General features: G+C 43.0%; 1 protein-coding gene across 1 annotated transcript; it reads left to right on the top strand.

Moving 5' to 3' along the window:
* The first annotated feature begins 288 nt into the window (after positions 1 to 288).
* CHMP2B (charged multivesicular body protein 2B) lies at positions 289 to 19,517 on the top strand. The gene is made up of 6 exons (XM_066621285.1): positions 289 to 322; positions 10,694 to 10,785; positions 12,859 to 13,053; positions 15,403 to 15,505; positions 17,598 to 17,704; positions 17,881 to 19,517. The coding sequence occupies exons 1-6, from the start codon at positions 289 to 291 to the stop codon at positions 17,992 to 17,994; spliced, it is 645 nt and encodes a 214-aa protein (XP_066477382.1). The 3' UTR covers positions 17,995 to 19,517.
* Positions 19,518 to 19,748: the final 231 nt, after the last annotated feature.

Raw genomic sequence — 19,748 nt, 5'->3', positions numbered from 1 at the left:
GACCCAGTGCTTGGCCCCCCCTCTGGCTACGCCACCGGGCTGCAGGACCTCCCCGAGGCAGGCAGGCAGGCAGGCAGGCGCTTACAGGTCCACTGCTGGCCCTCGGAGCGAGCGGCTGCGTCTGCGGGACAAGGGGCGGCCTCCAGCCCGGCCCAGCTCCTCCCTCCGCCCGCTCAGCCTCCCCCCGCACAGGAGGCGGGCCTGCCTGCGCTGCAGCCGCTTCCTGGTCACCTGAGAAGCAGGAAGGAGCCGGCGACTGGAGTCCCGCGGCCGCTGCCTCGCCTCGCCATGGCCTCGCTCTTCAAGAAGAAGACGGTGGACGGTGAGTGGGCCGAGGGGGCGTCACTACCCGCTGCCTGGCGACGGGGGTCGCGACCACCAGCCTCCCTCAGCGCCGCGCTCCTCGCTCCCTGGCTGGCTCTGCCCCGGGGGAGAGGCGGCTTCCCTCACCGCTCGGCTCTGGGTCGCGGCAACCGTTGCTGGGGGCCGTTTGATGGGGGGACGGCAGTTGAGAGCCCAAGCCTAGGCACGTCTACTCAGAAGTAAGCCCCATTGGCGTCAGTGGAGCTTATTCCTGGGTAGGTGTGGATGGGATGACAGCCTCGGTCTACTCAGAAGTAAACCCCATTGGAGTCAGTGGAGCTTACTCTTGGGTAGGTGTGGATAGGATGACAGCTTTGGTCTACTCAGAAGTAAACCGCATTGGAGTCAGTGGAGCTTACTCTTAGGTAGGTGTGGTTTGATGGCAACCTCGGTCTACTCAAAAGCAAACCCCATTGGAGTCAGTGAAGCTTACTCCTGGGTAGATGTGCATCTTTGGTCTACCCAGAAGTAAATCCCATTATACACAGTGAAGCTTACTCCTGGGTAAGTGTGGCTAGGAATGCAGTCTGTTACTCCCTGATCCTCCTCCCCCCCTCCCCAGTTTCCTCCTCTGTGACCCACATTACAGGTAGTTGTAGACTGTGTTTGGGGCTGGCTGGGCTGGTTTTCCTTTGCACTCCTTCAGTGGGGTCATCAGGCTTGTGAGTTCAGGTTTAGGGCTCTGTGTCTGTATTATAGGTGGCTGTGGTTGCTTTTTGTGCCAGTGAGAGAGAGAAAATGAGTATGACTCATCTATAATGACATGTGGAAGTGTTACACAGAATACAACAACACCCTTACGCCACCTCCTTTAAGCCATTTTTGCCCAGCGTTGCATATGGGCACCACGGATCAAATGTGTCCAACTGTGGGCTGTGCAGCAATGGGTTAAGGAATTGGTGCACTGAGTTATTTTGTCTAATTAAAAAAATGGAACAGGAATAAGCACAGAGAATATTTGGAGCTGACTTAAAAGGTCTGACAAAGTTCTTAAGGGCTATTTTGACAGTACATTTTGGGAAAATGATTAGAAATATATATTTCTATTTATATATATATATATATAACACCCAGTCTAAATCTAAGCAGTTTGCAAAGGCATGAAAAGCCGGGAAACAATATGCATTGTTTCCTTAAAACCTAAGCCTTTTCCTGTCTGATGCCAGTGCACATCAGGGTTCAGACCGTTGGAGAGCTCCAACCCAGTTATAACAAAAGCTCTTAGTGTTCTGTGGAAAATGTCTATTACTGGTATTGTTGGGCATTTAATATAAAAAGTGACTGTCCATTGTTTACTATGGATCACTCTGGGTATGCATCTATCACATGCTTCAGTCTCCTTGCTTCTGTAGACATAGGAACAATCACTGGAGTAAAACCTGAGTGTGGTGACTTATTTGAAAGCTGTTTTCAGTTCTGAAGAACTCCCTCCAGAGGAAAGTGTTGTGTTACATTGAAGCATGTAGCTTATTTGGGAACAAAGGGGAAACTTTGTGACTTCAGCAACTTGCAGTTGTGCCTGGTACCTTGTGTAAACAAGAGTCCTTATGTCACAAAAGTGGTATGGCTTTTAGTGATCTTTAGTGATTTTTTTTAATATGGTCTTTCTTTATCCCTCACCTCATGATTGTCTTATTATTGGATATGTGATACATCATAATACTTGGATGATCATGATATGTATTTTCAGATAAATTATGGGAAAGACAACATATAAAGTACTCCTGTTCACTAATTGGATTATATCAAACAGGAATTTGGTGTCCTAAGATTTTGCTTGGGAAAGCATTTGAGTGCAGGTTTTAATAGCAAAGCAGGCTTCCTCATCTATCTGCTGATGTACATTTCAGGGTGTTTACCTGTGGCCTTCTGTTGGATAAGACTTGTCATAAAGTTACTACACACCAGTGTACCACATGGTAGTATGTTGTATCATGTGATTGCTTGGTAATCTGTACTACAAATATGGTGTAGCTTATGTGCCACGCATTTCTCATGTTCAGTTGGGTTCATCCCTAGTGTTTCCCCACAATTTCCTTACAATTGGGATACTAATATGATTATATTAGTAATTTACGGCAGAAATTGAATGGATGAAGTATTTCCTTGAGTGATAAGAGTTTCATGGCTAGATTTGTCTGCCCTGGCCTTTTTCCTCTATGGAACTGTGACATTTGAAAAGCAAATGCATATAGCGAGTCAAATATTTACAGTTTTTGTGAGGTATATTAATTTTTCCTTTTTTTTCGTGAGTGACTTATTTTTTTCCCCCTCTTAGCTTGGAAACCAGTCCGTAAGAATTTCTGAGTTGTATGTGTGTGCAGGGTTATATGTTTCATTTTTTAAAGTGAAAATAAACTGTAGTTTGAAAGGATTCCACATTGTTAAGAATAGCTACTACATTTATAATAAGTAGTAAGATATTAGATTGATAATTGTCATATGGATTAAAGCCCTGGGTGGGTGGGTGTGTATTGTAGGGGGGGGATCTTCTCCAGAATGTCTGAGGAAAAATCCTATTAAAATATTTTGAAAAGATGAATTCTCCTTACTCCCCTTTTTTGGTGTGCTGTGAGAATTGACCAATCCCAGTGGGTACTCTTAGAAATTTTGCTGGAAGGAATATGCAGCGATAGATGATCTAAACCACTGAGGAAATGGAAATAGGCTTGTGTTTAGAAATATACAAGCAGAATCAAAATCCTGTGAACATAAGGAAGTTTGCAGTCCATGAAGACTAAAGAAATTCTCATCAAATTCAGATGCAAGGACACAGATCCAAACTATACATGTACCTTAGGGGAAAGATTGCTTTGTTCAACATATGCCTTAGGGCAGGGGTGCTCACACTTTTTTGGTTCGAGAGCTACTTTGAAACCCAGCAAGGCCAGGAGATCTACCAGGGGGGAAGGAAGCGTCTGACAGACACCCCCTTTAATGTGTGGAGCCCCTGCTGGAGTCTAGTCAGTTTCGTCAGTTTTGTTGCTGCATGCCTGAAGAGCAGCTAAAGTGTCAGTTTCAGTGTCAGTTTAGTGTGAGCTAAATATGTCAGTTTCATCTAGTCACTAGACGAAACTGACATATTAACAGTTTGGAGAGACAGGGCTCCGCGATCTACTCATTTTGCCTCGCGATCTACTGGTAGATCGCGATCCACCTATTGAGCACCCCTGCCTTAGGGTTTCTGCTTCCAGCTGTTCCCAAACTTATCATGATTGGTGCTCCTTCTTTCATGGGATCCTTTTCGTCCAGCTCTCTCAGGCACCACCATCTTGGATTTTGCATGAATCAAGATGGTGGTGTGCAGGAGAGCCGGAAGAAGAGGCCACTGGGGACAACCTGCAGTGCCCTTGTGAGTTCACTGTGGTGCTCTCGGGTGCTGCAGCACATAGTTTGGGAACCACTCCACTCTTTAGAGGAGGAAGGTATTGAGTTAGAAGGGAGCTGACCTGAGAAAAGCCTTATTTCACACAGAACTGGGTCTGGAAATCATGATTGGTTAAAACTTTTCATAGACACGTGGCTGAACATTAGCAGAAATATTTCACCTGACAACCCATCCATCTATTTTTTCTGATAACTATTGTTGAATTGGAATCCAGTTTGCCATAAACCTTACTTATACTGTACAAGTGTACGTCGCTTAATGACAGGAATGCATTCCTGCACCCCTGTTGTCAAGTGTCGCCAGATGTTAAACAGCATCACTTGTTTTAAGCCTCCAGAGCAGAGGGGAGCCATGCTCCTCTTGCCTCCAGAGGCTTTTCTGAGCCTCATGAGGCAGCACGCATCCATACACTACCTCTGTGAGACTCAGAATGGCCTTTTTGGCTGAAAAAATACAACTTTTTTCCTGGGAAACTGGAAGTGGTTTTTTTTTTGTTTTTTTGTTTTTTGGCCTTATATGACATTCTGAGGCATGGGGAGGCCCCTGGGAGGCTTTCCCAGGCCTCAAAATGCCTTATAAGGCAAAAAATATTACTTCTGGTTTCCCAAGGAAACCAGGAGTTGTGATTTTTCAGCTGAAAAAGCCATTCTGAACCTTGCAGAGGCATTGTGCAGTTGTGTGCTGCCTCTGCAGGGCTCAGAAAAGCCCCTAGAGATGAGGAGAACACAGCTCCCCTCAGCTCTGGAGGCTTGAGGGTGACAGTGATCAGTGACAGGCTGCATGGACCATCACATATGCAGTCCATCGCTGTCAGAACGTCACAAAGTGACGTTTGCCTGTATTATATACCATACTATTTCAGTTATGTTGCCCTTGGTATATAATGATATGGTAAAATGATATTAAACTGTCCACATCCTACTGGTTCCTCTTTGTTACTTCCCAATCATCAGTGGTATCAACATCTTGCTACAGGAATATGGTAAACAGTGGTAACTCTTTTTAAAAAGTGTTTTTAATTCCTTTTATTAATGCCATGTAAACCACTTCAAAATTAAAGCAAAATTCACTTCTCTCTCCACCATGCACACCTGGGAGTTTGTGGGTAATTCTTTTTATACACAATAGGAACTTGTTTAACTCTTTCTCCTCTCTCTCCTGGCATGCAGGCAGTACTAATTTATTATATCCTTGTTATTTAAAGACTGTCATGCCCATTAAATATAATATATAAGAAATGCTATCTCCCATACCAGAAAACATTCTGTTGAGAAAATGTATGTACATGCATGTGAGACATGTAAGTATATACACACCAGTTTTTGAACAAGTTAGCATTTAACATAGCAAGAACAGAACAAACCAAGTGTAGCAAGAACAGAACATTTCCAAACAAAGAACAAGTAGGGACGAAATGCTGTTGCAGTTCATGGAGAGATAGGTAGAACTAAGGCTCTTTTCCATAGCAACCAAATGAATTGGTAACTAGGGGTTTACAGAATAGTACAATACAAACAAGTTACCTGTGTTGTAGTATGTTAGTACACAAAAAGTGTTCGTAGGAAATGAACATATGTAACCATCTTGTTCTGAGTCATTCCATCTAACTCAGTGCTGTCTATACTTAAATGACTTTCTCTCCAGGAGTTCAGTCAGGGGTTTTTCCCACCCTACTTGGCAATGCTCGGAATTCCAACTTGGGGCCTTCTGCGTGAGAACCATGTCATACTTCACTGTATGCTGTGACCGTTGACTTCACCAGAAGTGGAGATTGATGCTATAGTGGTGAATGGATGATAAGGCATGGCTCTCTGGCAGCTCAGTTGTTCCAAAGAGGGGTAGATTGGGCAAGTAGGGTACCGTGTAGAAGAGAAGGCAGAAGCAACTAGAGAGGTCTGCTCCTTGCTGTGTTGTACACAGCAGCCAGTAGTGGTAGTGAAACTTGGGGTGGAGGGAATGGTACCTGGAAAGGTGATACTTGCTATATTGCATTGAAACTGCTTATCTAGACCAGTGCTAGGTGTGTTTTTTGGGGGGAGGGGCAGCTTGGCTGTGTACCTCTGGTGAGCTCCTCCTTCTTGCTCCCCCAGTCAGTCCAGTCTTTTCCACTATGCTTCCAAAAGAGGATAGGCAAGTGGCCAAAAAAGGGATCCGGTATATTCTTTCTGCCTTGGATGTCATGGTGAGGACATATGGGATCTGTGGCATAGCCTGTGCTGTCTCTGGTTTACAGCTTAGCCTGGATATTCCCTTCTAGTCCCAGTTCTCTGTTCTTCAGACCAAGAGGATGAGCAGGCAAGGATTGGACAGACTTCTGCTCATGCATTCACTTAACTTGAGCTCAGTTACTTCTAGGTGGTGTGCACTGGGCCTAACAATTTTTGTCAGTGAACAGTTGGAGATAGTGGTTGCTGTTCCTTGCAACTACCACTACTACACTTTCATGGGCAGGTGAACTGCAGCTGCTCTCTGAGGTGAAGGATATACAGTATTGCTGTTGTTGAGTATGGCTGAACACAGTCACGTTCTGGTAACTCCTGCAATGCCGCTGGAAGCTACCGTATTGGCCTCTGCCTTTCCATTGGACCATTTCAGCGACGTGGAGAGGGGGGATTTGCTGCACGGGAAACAGTCTATCCTCCATATCTACTTTACCCAGGCTTCGCGCACTGGAGAGGACACTGTTCCAGAACCACCATTCAGAGCGCGATACCATAGTTTTCCGAGACTGAACATAAGAACATAAGAACAGCCCCACTGGATCAGGCCATAGGCCCATCTAGTCCAGCTTCCTGTATCTCACAGCGGCCCACCAAATGCCCCAGGGAGCACACCAGATAACAAGAGACCTCATCCTGGTGCCCTCCCCTACATCTGGCATTCTGACTTAACCCATTTCTAAAATCAGGAGGTTGCGCATACACATCATGGCTTGTACCCCATAATGGATTTTTCCTCCAGAAACTCGTCCAATCCCCTTTTAAAGGCGTCTAGGCTAGACGCCATCACCACATCCTGTGGCAAGGAGTTCCACAGACCGACCACACGCTGAATAAAGAAATATTTTCTTTTGTCTGTCCTAACCCGCCCAACACTCAATTTTAGTGAATGTCCCCTGGTTCTGGTATTATGTGAGAGTGTAAAGAGCATCTCCCTATCCACTCTGTCCATCCCCTGCATAATTTTGTATGTCTCAATCATGTCCCCCCTCAAGCGTCTCTTTTCTAGGCTGAAGAGGCCCAAACGCCGTAGCCTTTCCTCATAAGGAAGGTGCCCCAGCCCCGTAATCATCTTAGTCACTCTCTTTTGCACCTTTTCCATTTCCACTATGTCTTTTTTGAGATGCGGCGACCAGAACTGGACACAATACTCCAGGTGTGGCCTTACCATAGATTTGTACAACGGCATTATAATACTAGCCGTTTTGTTCTCAATACCCTTCCTAATGATCCCAAGCATAGAATTGGCCTTCTTCACTGCCGCCGCACATTGGGTCGACACTTTCATCGACCTGTCCACCACCACCCCAAGATCTCTCTCCTGATCTGTCACAGACAGCTCAGAACCCATCAGCCTATATCTAAAGTTTTGATTTTTTGCCCCAATGTGCATGACTTTACACTTACTGACATTGAAGCGCATCTGCCATTTTGCTGCCCATTCTGCCAGTCTGGAGAGATCCTTCTGGAGCTCCTCACAATCACTTCTGGTCTTTACCACACGGAAAAGTTTGGTGTCGTCTGCAAACTTAGCCACTTCACTGCTCACCCCTGTCTCCAGGTCATTTATGAAGAGGTTGAAAAGCACCGGTCCCAGGACAGATCCTTGGGGCACACCGCTTTTCACCTCTCTCCATTGTGAAAATTGCCCATTGACACCCACTCTCTGCTTCCTGGCCTCCAACCAGTTCTCAATCCATGAGAGGACCTGTCCTCTAATTCCCTGATTGTGGAGTTTTTTCAGTAGCCTTTGGTGAGGGACCGTGTCAAACGCCTTCTGAAAGTCCAGATATATAATGTCCATGGGTTCTCCCGCATCCACATGTCTGTTGACCTTTTCAAAGAATTCTATAAGGTTCGTGAGGCAAGACTTACCCTTACAGAAGCCATGCTGACTCTCCCTCAGCAAGGCCTGTTCGTCTATGTGTTTTGAGATCCTATCTTTGATGAGGCATTCCACCATCTTACCCGGTATGGATGTTAGGCTGACCGGCCTATAGTTTCTCGGGTCCCCCCTCTTTCCCTTTTTAAAAATAGGCGTGACATTTGCTATCCTCCAATCTTCTGGCACCGTGGCCGTTTTGAGGGACAAGTTGCATACCTTAGTCAAGAGATCTGCAACTTCATTCTTCAATTCCTTAATAACCTTTGGGTGGATGCCATCAGGGCCCGGTGACTTATTGATCTTTAATTTATCAATGAGGTCTGAAACATCTTCTCTTTTAATCTCTATCTGACTTAACTCCTCGGTTAGGAGGGGCCGTTCGGGCAGCGGTATCTGCCCGAGGTCTTCTGCCGTGAAGACAGATGCAAAGAACTCATTTAATTTCTCTGCCATCTCTAAGTCTCCTTTTATCTCCCCTTTCCCTCCCTCACCATCCAGAGGGCCAACCGCTTCTCTGGCGGGTTTCCTGCTTCTAACATATTTGAAGAAGCTTTTATTATTCCCCTTAATGTTGCTGGCCATGCGTTCCTCATAGTCTCTCTTGGCCTCCCATATCACCTTCTTACATTTCTTTTGCCATAGTTTATGTTCCTTTTTATTCTCCTCATTAGGGCAAGACTTCCATTTATGGAAGGAAGCTTCCTTGCCCTTCACAGCCTCTCTAACTTGGCTGGTTAGCCATGCGGGCACCCTCCTGGATTTAGTGGAACCCTTCTTTCTTTGCGGTATACACCTCTGCTGGGCCTCTATTACTGTTGTTTTAAGCAGCCTCCATGCACTCTGGAGAGATTGGACTCTTTTTACCCTCCCTTTCAACTTCCTTCTAACCAGTCTCCTCATTTGAGGGAAGTCCGCCTGTCGCAAGTCAAGGGTTTTTGTTAGAGATTTGCCTGGTATTCTTCCCCCAACGTGCACGTCAAAACGGATCGCAGCATGATCACTGTTCCCCAATGGCTCAGTAACGTTTACATCTCTAACCAGGTCCTGCGTACCACACAATATTAAATCCAGAGTCACCTGTCCTCTGGTGGGCTCCATGACTAGCTGCTCTAAGCCACTGAAGGATGCCAACAGAGCACAGAAGGCCATTCTAGCCCAGAAACTCTCAGGGGTTGCTGCTTCTCAGTAGTAGCTGATCCGCAGTCAGTGCCTATGGATCGTTCTCAGGGTCCTCTCTGAGCTTTTTGTTTATTTAAGTGTGTTTGGCTGCTACTCCAGTCCTATCTAAATACAGAGGTGTTGAGGCATTTTTCCTTGGTATTTAAAGCACATTGGAGGAAGGGGTGTGTGCATCTGCACGCAGTATGTGCACCACTTAACATACATTAAAACCTTTTTGTGTCAGTTCCTTTTATTAGTGACATAATTTTATTCTGGCATGACTTGGGACTGTGTCTAGGAAAGAAGAATCCTTCAAGAAGGATTATTATAAGTTTTAAAAATCTCTAGCTTCAGTTCATGCCTTATTCATTTTTGGCAATCTAGATTGTGGAAAGCAACAGCATCTAGTCATTATCGTTAGTCAATTTCTTCAGATTGTGAAATCAAGATGGAAACTTACTTTGGTGAATGTTTCATTTTCAAAAGAAATGGGATTTTTAATGGACTAAGACTGATATTTTCTATATAAGCACTGAAAAAAAATTGTCTTCTGTACACCTCCATATAAATTATTTTGGCTCTATTGTGTGCTATGCTGAAATGACCCCAGGCACGAGAAAGCACAAACTGTACTTTTGATATGAAAGAATAGATACATGTCAATCTTTGACTGACAGTTCCATAATTAAAAATTTTTTTATTGCTATCTAGAAGGCATAGCGTTATCACTAGTTCATGGGAATGTCATCTGCTTCTCTCTGAGCGGAAGAGGATAAATGTTTGCTGCTTGTTTGGTGAGAAATTTTTGCTGGTCTGAAAGGAATTTTTTAAAACCTTGTATTACAGATATTCTCATCTGATAAGGCGCAACTGTTCAGCTTTTAACAAACACAACCTTATATCTAATGACTTCAAAATTACCGCTTTAAATTTTCTTACCAATAGCATCTCTAAGTAAAGAGATATACTTATAAAGCAGGCCTATGAAAGTTTCTGTATACAAAAGTAATAATACCTTTTATACCATATATAGTGTGATTTTAGGTATGCATTGCATTGCCATTCTTGCAGATTTACTATGTGGAAGAAATGCACATAACCTCTGGGACCTGCTGAGTGTTTGCCTATTTGAAAATGTAGCTAAGTATTTTCAGACCTGAAAAGCCTGGCGCCACTGGGTCAGCTTTTGTTGCTCATACCTTATTGAAATGTCTTTTGCAGAACACCAAAATGGAGAGTGCGTGCTTTGGACAGAATAATTCTCTCTTGAAAGGAACAATCTGTAATGCATACTCTAGGATATCTGGACTAGCATCTAGGGCAGGGGTATCAAACATGTTTCATACAGTGGGCCAAATAGAATTCGTCGTGACTGCTGAGGGCTGCGTGATGTCATTAAGTAGGTGAGGACTAGAAGGCCGATGTGTCATTTTGCAGCTAAGCAGTTGATGGTGGTGCTGGGAGAGCCCAATTATCATGCAGCCTGGATAAAGAGCTTCTGGGAGCCGTATCCAGCCCACGGGCCTTATGTTTGACACACACGACCGAGGGGTGTATAGTAAATCAAAACTGATTGTAAGCTAGACTATGTGTAATTGTTATAGGAAGGGGAAGATGAATAAACTATTAATCACATTTTCTACTCCATACAGTATAACTAAATATTTTGTCTTGCAGATATAATTAAAGAACAGAATAGGGAATTAAGAGGTACCCAGAGGGCTATAGTAAGAGATCGAGCAGCTTTAGAGAGACAGGAAAAGCAACTGGTAAGTAGATCAAAGAAATTCCACCTTTTACTATAAATTTACCCAAACTAGTTATGGTTAAGCATAGCTTCACTGTCTCCAAAACACAGTTTACAGTGTAAACATACCTGTAATTTTTTTTTTTCTAAAGTTTTGGGAGCATTGGTTTTCCAGCTTTCTTTGAGCTGAATACTTGTTTGTCTAAGATTAATTTGAGAATAACTGACTGAATCACCAACACTGGGTGGTGGATATACTACAGTTACTTGAGTATGAGTCCATCTCACAGATAAGTCGAGGCAAGTATGTTGTTTAAAGTGCACTTACTCTGATAGTGTTCGCAAAAAGGTTGTGAAGACCAGAATTTAAAGTTAATAAAAATGTATCTTATGATCTTTTACTAAATTTTTAATAAATTAGAGACTGTACAGTTCATAGGTAACAATTACTGGTAGGTTATTTTTCAGGACCTGGCCTCAGGTAAAATCAGACAAAATTATAGTCAGACACCCCCCTCCCCCCCAGTTTAACTCCCTGACTTATTCAAGGGTCATAGAAAATTCCATGACTTTTGGCTCAAAACCTGATCTGATGATAATCAGGTTTCAGCAACTGGTAATCAAATGCTGCTTTAAGGTTCCTGGTGCGCTAACCCAGAGGCTCTACATATAGCATATATAATTCATAACTGGAAGCGTGCGATTCAATTCACAGCAGACAGACAAGCAGCAAGGACTGAGCATGAGCAAGCACAGCTGCACATAGTTGCAACCTGATTTACTCAGAAGTAGACCTATTGCTTTCCATGGGTGTTGTTCTTAAGTAATGGTGCACTGAATTGTAGCCTGGGACTTTGTTTCAGATGGAAATGAGGATTACATCCTGGTGTTTTAAAAACCAGATTTCTGCCAAACATTTGCAAAATGGAAGAAGGGTGCAGAAGGGTCAGGTGTGATCCTGCCAAAGAGAAGGAGGCTTGCTTGATTTTAAATGGAAGTGTGGAGCCTTGGCTTACTTTTTTCCTCAGGAGGAAGGACTGAAAGTGTTAACTTAGCCTGCAGCAAGCAGAGACTAATCACCCTTAATTGTCTCTGCTTTGTCTTCTTGCTTTCCTCCTGGCTTCTCCTGGCTGCCTGAACAGCCCTGGCCCCTGAGTGATCCACAAATAAGGCGAGGAGATGATTTATACTTGATTTATTGGCAGAAAGTTCTTGACTTGTACGCGAGTATCTACGGTATTTTTTTTTTTATGGGCAACTGTTTGCCAAGACAAACGATGATAATGATTATACTTGTATATCACTTTCTGAGGGCCCAATCCTATCCAGTTTTCCAGCATTGGTGCAGCTACAGTGCAGCCCCAATTTTCCAGCCCCATTTGGTGCAGCCAAATGTTCCCTCCCCAACACAGGAAGCAGTGCATACCCCATGGGCACAGCAGCACCAGCACTGCAAAATTGGATAGGATTGGGTCCTGAGTGTGCTAAATTCTTTACTTGTATTACCTTGATGTAGTTTTTGAAACAATTCCATAAGGCAGCAGGTCCCAGTCTGTATGTTGCAATGCCCTGGGGCATCGTGATAACGCTTGCTAGGGTGTCACGGACCACTTGCTGCCCAGTAGCAAGACCTTGGCACAAGCCTCCAGGCAGCAGCAGGAGGCTCAGTGCAGCAGGCAGAGCTGCAGTGCACAAAAACTGTGTGCTGCAAAAAGCCTGTCTGCCTTCCGTTACCCTCTTACCACTGTTTGGAGGCTCACGTTAGACCTCTGAACCCAGAAGTGGATGGTGGTGACATTACTGTGTGATGCGTTTTGCATCGCCATCACTCTCAGTTTTTTAGGGCATCTCAGCTGTGGTAAGTTTTGGAATGTCTGCTATAAGGTTATATATTCCTATCCCCATATTGCAGCTGAGATGCAGAAACTGAGAGGGAGTGGCATATATAGTACGTTCATAGCAGAAATGAGTCTGGGGAAATTCTGATTTGCTGCTCAGTCTCTTACGCTTTATACCACATCAGATCTTGGTACTTATGTTGAAAGACAAAAGAAGGGTCATGTATGCTAATGGCTGCTTCCTTATTAATAAATAGGAATTGGAAATAAAGAAAATGGCTAAGACTGGAAACAAAGAAGCCTGCAAAGTTCTAGCAAAACAGCTTGTGCAGCTGAGAAAACAGAAAACTCGAACTTATGCAGTTAGTTCAAAAGTTACATCCATGTCAACTCAGACAAAATTGATGAATTCCCAGATGAAGATGGCAGGAGCAATGTCAACAACAGCAAAGGTAAGCAGTTATGAGTATGCACAGGATACTCTTTAATTGGTACTCAAGGAGTTTAACAATACAATTGTTTGTGCTCTTTTCTTTATGAAGTATAAATGGTACTGCAGTTTATAGTGAAGATTGTAGTGGCTTTTTATAGAGTATTCTTGCCTCAAAGAACTAAATTGGGTCAATTTAGGTGTCATGGGGCCCAATCCTATCCTCTTCTGCCCCCCCCCCCCCACTGGTGCAGCTGTGTCAAAAAGGCTGGCACTGCATTGTGGCGTGGTGGTGGTGGATCACGTTTGGGGAAGGTAAGGGAACATATTTTCCTTTACCTCCCCATAAGCCTCCAGCTCACCAATGGGTATGCTTGAACCTGCACCAGTAGTACTTTATTTGGTTCAAGACCTAGCTGTCTTAACAGCTGTTTGTAACAGCTCCTGTTGTCACTTATGTTTCTTTTCCTGATGACCTTGCATAGTTAAATGTGTGAAAAGGGAAATGAGGACCCAATCCTTAGCTTTGTGCGTCACTGCCGGCGTGCACTATCGCAAATGTGCTATAAGGCGCATTTGCGGGCCCTAGCACTGGTGCCCCGCCCATGCTAGCCCAGCGCTGACCGGTGCTGGGCTAGCGCCAGTAGACCACCAGAACTTCGCCACTCAGCAATCACACAGGCCGCTGAGCAGTGGGGACATAGGTGGGGTTAGGCGGGGAGGGGGCATTCTGGGGAGGAGGGAGGCAGAGAGAGAGCAGGGAGGAGACGTGCCGGAGAGACAGCGGGGCAGGAGGGAGGACAGGACCAATGGAGCTTTGCTCCACCGGATCCAGAGCCTCTGTGTCAGGCTGGCCATCCAACACGGAGGCTCTGAATTCTATGCCAACCTTTGGGTTGATATAGAATCGAGTAGCCCTATTGCAGGGCTACTGGCTTTACCCCGGGGAAGGGGACAAAAGTCCCCTTCTCCCGAGGAGGAGGGGGAGGTGGCGGCAGCTGCCATTTTTGGCGCTACTGCAGCCTCACATGCCAGGCAGCTCAGGATTGGGCTGCCTGTCATTAAAATATGTAAGGTGATGCCTGTTAACAAATTAAGCAAGAACTCTTGCATTGGCTCGAGTCAATCACCATGTTCCTTTCTTACTACTTCTATAGAATTTCAAATGTGGCATTAAATCAACTCGCGTTTAAAATTCCCAAGTACTATCGTGCCTATCCCTTTGTATTTTTCTTCTTACATGTGGTGTGAAAAAGGACCATCTCTCTTCCAGTTACAAAATTCCAGTCCAATCGGGTCTCTTAGAGATAGCTTCTAGTTGCCATACTGCTTGGGCAGAGAGATAGCTCAGTGGTAGAGCATGTGCCTTTCATGCAGAAGTCACCTGGTTTGGTTCCATGCATGCTGAATTAGAAAGATCTTGGGCAGCAGGAAAAAAGCTTCTTGAGACCCACCAGGAAGATTCTGCCAGTCAAAGATGACAGTACTGGATTAGATGAATCAGCAAGCTGAATATGAGTCCATTTCCTATATTTAGGGTAGACAAGTGACTATTATAAGACTGATGCTAAACATGTTCCCAAAGCTGCTTAGGGTTCGAGGTATATAAATCAGTTAGACCAGATATTCGCAAAGTGGGTGTTGTGGCTCCCTGGGGCATTGCAGCAATCGCACAGGGGCATTACAGGATGGTTGCCCCCCGCAGCGAGCACAGGATGCGACCCAGAAAACAGTGGTAAGAGGCTCGACTGGCAAAGCTTCGTGTGTGAGGTTTCACTGCATGAAGAGCCTGTCTACTCAGAGCCTCTTATCTTTGTTTTCTGAGTTGTATCGTGCACCTGCAACCCAGAAGTAAGTAGCAGTGACGACTGTGTCCCACTTCATCTCCAATTACTCCTGGGTGCCAAGCTCCATGCCTGCAGCACAGAGGGTGGCACAGTGAAGGTAAGTTTGGGAACCACTGAGACAGATTGCCGAGTTGTTTTCCATAGGATAAAACAACTACATGAAGGCTGCATTCTAGAATACTACTATTTTATAGTTCTTGATATACAACAGTTATTGACTGTTTATCTCAGGGCCCAGTCCTACCTAACTTTTCAGTATTGATACAGCCATGCACTGCATCCTACTGTGGGGGGGGGGGGAGTGATGGAGGCCTCTTCAAGGTAAGGGAACATTTGTTTCCTTGCCTCAGGCTTGCTTTGTGGTTGCATTGGCGCTGGAAATTTGAATAAGATTGGGCTCCTAGTCTGTTATAGATGGAAGTTCAAATAAAAAACCTAATATCTTAAATATCTGATTTAATACTAGTCTGAATACAGTATTTTGCCCATATAACTTGATAAATATGAACATTTTCTATTGCTAGACAATGCAGGCTGTTAATAAAAAGATGGATCCACAGAAGACATTGCAAACTATGCAGAACTTCCAGAAGGAAAACATGAAAATGGAAATGACTGAAGAAATGAGTAAGTTGAAATTTTCCATATTCTACTTCTCAAGCTTTCCTGTTTTTTGTTGTTTTTTTAAATTTGGTTAGTAGGTCAAGTATATAATTGTTGTGTTAGTTTGTATTGAAACTATTTAAAAGTTATGGGGGAAAACTGTTCAGAACATAAAGTCCTTTGTTGTCCATCCTCTTTCAAGAGAATGCACATGACATTGCTGTAATTTGGGGGCTATTTAATGGTTGCTCATGAGATTGTAGTCTGGCACATTCATTCTCATAAGAGAAGGTGTTTACCATATATAACATGTAGTTGTACTTGTGTAGCGGAGTCTGTGGTAGGCTGAGCATTTGAGGATGATGGATTACCCATTTATCTGCTGCATGGCTTTGAACCATTAGTGCCTTGTATCTAGGAATGGCTGTTTCCAACATGTTCAATACCAGCCTACCTTAGTGCATCACAAGCAGCAGTGGCATGACTTGGAATGCTGCCTGATGCTGCCTTGGGCTGCTACTTCTGCATAATAATAATAATTTTTTTTTTTTTTTAAAGCAGGAGCCCCTTATCATGCTCCTTCCACAGTTTCTTTATGGAGCCCCTTCCTTCATGCAGGTCCTATGAATCAAACCAGAAGTCTTGCACTTCTGCATTTGGAGAAATTGTGCCAGGAGCAAGATAAGGAGATGGATGATCTGCTATGTTCACTTTTAGTGGGTGCAACACAGATTAGTGTGACTTGCATCCTCAGCAGGCTGGAGAGAGGTGGCAGCAACAGACTTGGGGTGAAGGGCACTCTTCATTCCTTCCCCCCCCCAGTATGCTGTTGATGCAACCTGCATCACATCATCTAATAGATGGGTCAACCCTAATCACAACTGTATTGAAACTACACACTTTAACAAGTAAGAAAAAAGTTGATGCAACTTTATTGTGCCCCATCGTAAGTGTTTATCTGTCAGCAAAGGGCCAACAAAATGTTTTCTGTTTACTTTGTAGTAAAGACTGAGAATATGTATTTTTGTATGTATGTTGAGCACAATATACATTTTTAGTTTGGAAGTAGATGTGTACTTTGACTTCTGGTATTCTTAAACATGAGGTATTTGTGCATAGTTTAAATACAGAATTTGTATTCATTAAAAATCTGTATACAAAAAAAAATCCAGTTTGTACCAGTAGATCGGGGTGTCCAAACTTTTTGGCAGGAGGGTCATATCATCTCTCTGACACTGTGTCAGGGGCCAGGAAAAAAAGAATTAATTTACATTTCAAATTTGAATAAATTTACATGAATGAATATATTAGAGATGGAACTTGTATGAATGAATGAAGGTCTTGCAATAGCTTAAGGCCTATAAAAGACCTTGCACAAAGCAAGGCCAACCTTTCCTTCACTGCTGCTGTATCACAGACATGATACAGCAAGCAGTGGAGGGAGCCCTCGTTCCACAGCTCACATCAGAGGTCGAACAGTCACCCTCACGCTGAGAGCAGTTGTATCAGGCCAGCACAGGCTCCAGCAAGTCTCTGGAGGGCCAGAGGCTCATTGGAGACTTGAGGTTTCCCAAGGGCCGGATTGGGAGTCCCCGAGGGCCGCAAGTGGCCTCCGGGCCAGGGTTTGGGCACCCCTGCAGTAGATTGATAATTTGTGTTTTGCCAGATTTTTAGTTTGAGTTGAATTTTGTATCCTATTATATTTTAAACTGGTCTTTGGTTTTTTAGTTCTTCTGCTTCGTATACTAATTTAATTTGTTTCTTTATTTTATTGTATCTTAAACTGATAGTTGCCTTGTGTCCCCAGTGGGACCTACAGGTGTGCTGCACGTTTTAATAAATTTAAAATATTTTTTCACATGCAGATGAAATCAGAAAGAAGCTTATTCCAAATGGCTAAGCAGGGATTTAAGGCCCTTGCTAAATCATACCAACTTGCAGTATTATAGCATTATGAATCCTTTCTGATACAGAGATAGCTATTTTATATACTTGCCTTTCTTTGATGTAAATTGTGCGCATTACAAGCAAATCATGAAGCTGCTGCTGTATGCTGGAATATAAAAGTGGGATGAAGCTGTACTAATGAAGCTGTGGTTTATATTTCTCTTCCAAGTCAATGATACTCTGGATGATATTTTCAATGATTCTGATGAAGAAGAAGAAAGCCAGGATATTGTGAACCAAGTCCTTGATGAAATTGGAATTGAAATATCTGGAAAGGTATGAGGAAATTGTTTTCCCCTGTTCTTGAGAAGCATCAAAAAGCAATCTCCCCAACATTTTAAACATCCTTTGTCTTCAGTCTCCCTTTGTATGTTCAGTATATATTGTCTCAATCGCTCAGTGTCATCTTCTTTGCCTTAAATGAAGTTTCTCCTCATTTTTCTTTTTAATAGATGGCTAAGGCTCCTTCAGCTGCCAGAGGCATGCCATCTGCATCAACATCCAAAAGTGCCACGATTTCCGATGAAGAGATTGAAAGGCAGCTCAAAGCCCTGGGAGTAGATTAACCTCATGGCAACATGCAGCATGTCTTTAGCAGTTACTCCATCCAGTGCAGGCATACACGTGAACTTCAGTGCAGATTTCAATAAAAAACCAAATCCCTTTCTGCATTTTGTCAGAGCCACCACTGATGATAGCGAATTGAATTGGGGGTGGGAATAATACAGTGTGCATGATGCAGAATTTTTGTATACACTTGACCAAATTGGAATCTACCGTATGTGACAACATCTTTTACATTTGGGTTAGAACCAAATTTGGTTTGGTTCCATTTAGCTTTTTCTCTGGAAAGCACCTAGTCTGGCTCAACACTTCATTTTACTTGTAAGTTTCTAACTTTTCTGAAATAACTGAACACAACCCCTTTTGGAGGCATTTCAGTTGCTTATCTTTTACACACTACGAGATCTTCTAATTCACTGTAACTTGGAGTGAGACCATCTCTACTTCAGTTGAAAGATGGTGGTTTCTTGCTGGTAAATGACGTATTTCAAGCGACCTTTTATATGTGCCACTCTAGCAAATTATTCTTGATTCAACCTTGTTTTAAAATGTGTACATTTTTAGTTAGAAACTGAGAGTTTCTACCAAGTTGAGTCCAAAAGTTGAGTAAAATATTGCTTTCCAGTTACTGGAACCCTCCTGGAAGCAAGATTGTGCATCAACAGTCTTTTATGCTAAATATTGTAAGGAAAGTACTGCACAAGCTTCATTGTACTGTAACATATAGCTGACTTGAAGAGAATTGTGTGCCTTTGTATACATAGCCCTTTGGGGATTTTTCTTTTTTCTAAATTAAGATTTGAATTGTGAAAAATGTAATGTAAAAGCCATTATATCAACTTACATAGCTCTGAAGATTATGTGAACTCAAACAGCAATTGCTGCTACAAAGTATGTGTATTTAACACCTGAAAAAAATTCCTAAAATATCACTTGTACATATTGCTATGCAGCATTTTTCCTCAAACGAGTGTTAACTTTTGAAAATATACTTTATTATTTAATGTCGTGTTTGTTTTATGTTAAGTTCTGGTCTTGCACACTTAACCTGAATGACGTATGTTTGCCTATTTAAAGTTAACAGGTTTACTTGGGTTTAAAATTGCATCTAACACTGTAAGGTAGTTAATATCTTGATGTATTGTAGGAAATATAATTCACATCAACTGTACACAATTACAGTAGGATGTGAAAAGGGTTTTTTCCTCCTTTCATTTGTAATGGGTGAACATGAATCATGTACATGGAAATATCAAGCAGGTCTCTGCTGGTACTTCACAGGGCAAAGAAAGCAATTACTGTGACACCATAATCTGACCATGTACTGCATTTGAGTCAGCAGCAATATCTGTAAGTTTCCATTTTAGTTTAAATTTAAGATTTGACTGGTTAAATTATAGGGCCAAAGCAATTGGAGGTACATATACAATTGGGTTTTGTAATTATATAAATAGATCTTATGCGGCACTATGGGTGAGTTTCTTTTTATGAATTTTGTAAATAAACATCAAATAAAAGCTTGCAATTCTAGTGCCATTCTTATTTGACAGGATTTTATTTTGTACGTTACTGGAAAGTATAACGCACAAGCATTCATTGATCAATAACTGACAGTAAAGGTCAGTGTGTATTTACTCAGAAGTAAATCTTACTTAGGGCCCAATCCTATCCAACTTTCCAGGGCCAAAGCATTACATTGTAATGTTCCCTTACATTGAGGAGGCCTCTTCCCCTCATTCAGGATGCACAATATGTC

Source organism: Tiliqua scincoides, chromosome 3 (genome assembly GCF_035046505.1).
Source record: "Tiliqua scincoides isolate rTilSci1 chromosome 3, rTilSci1.hap2, whole genome shotgun sequence".
NCBI lineage: Eukaryota > Metazoa > Chordata > Lepidosauria > Squamata > Scincidae > Tiliqua > Tiliqua scincoides.
This window is presented reverse-complemented; position numbering and strand designations above follow the sequence as displayed.

Coding starts and splice junctions, on each gene's coding strand:
- CHMP2B (XM_066621285.1), top strand. CDS start 289: ATGGCCTCGCTCTTCAAGAAGAAGACGGTGGACG. Junction 15,506..17,597: donor GGAAATGACTGAAGAAATGA/GTAAGTTGAAAT, acceptor TTCTCTTCCAAG/TCAATGATACTCTGGATGAT. Junction 17,705..17,880: donor GAATTGAAATATCTGGAAAG/GTATGAGGAAAT, acceptor TCTTTTTAATAG/ATGGCTAAGGCTCCTTCAGC.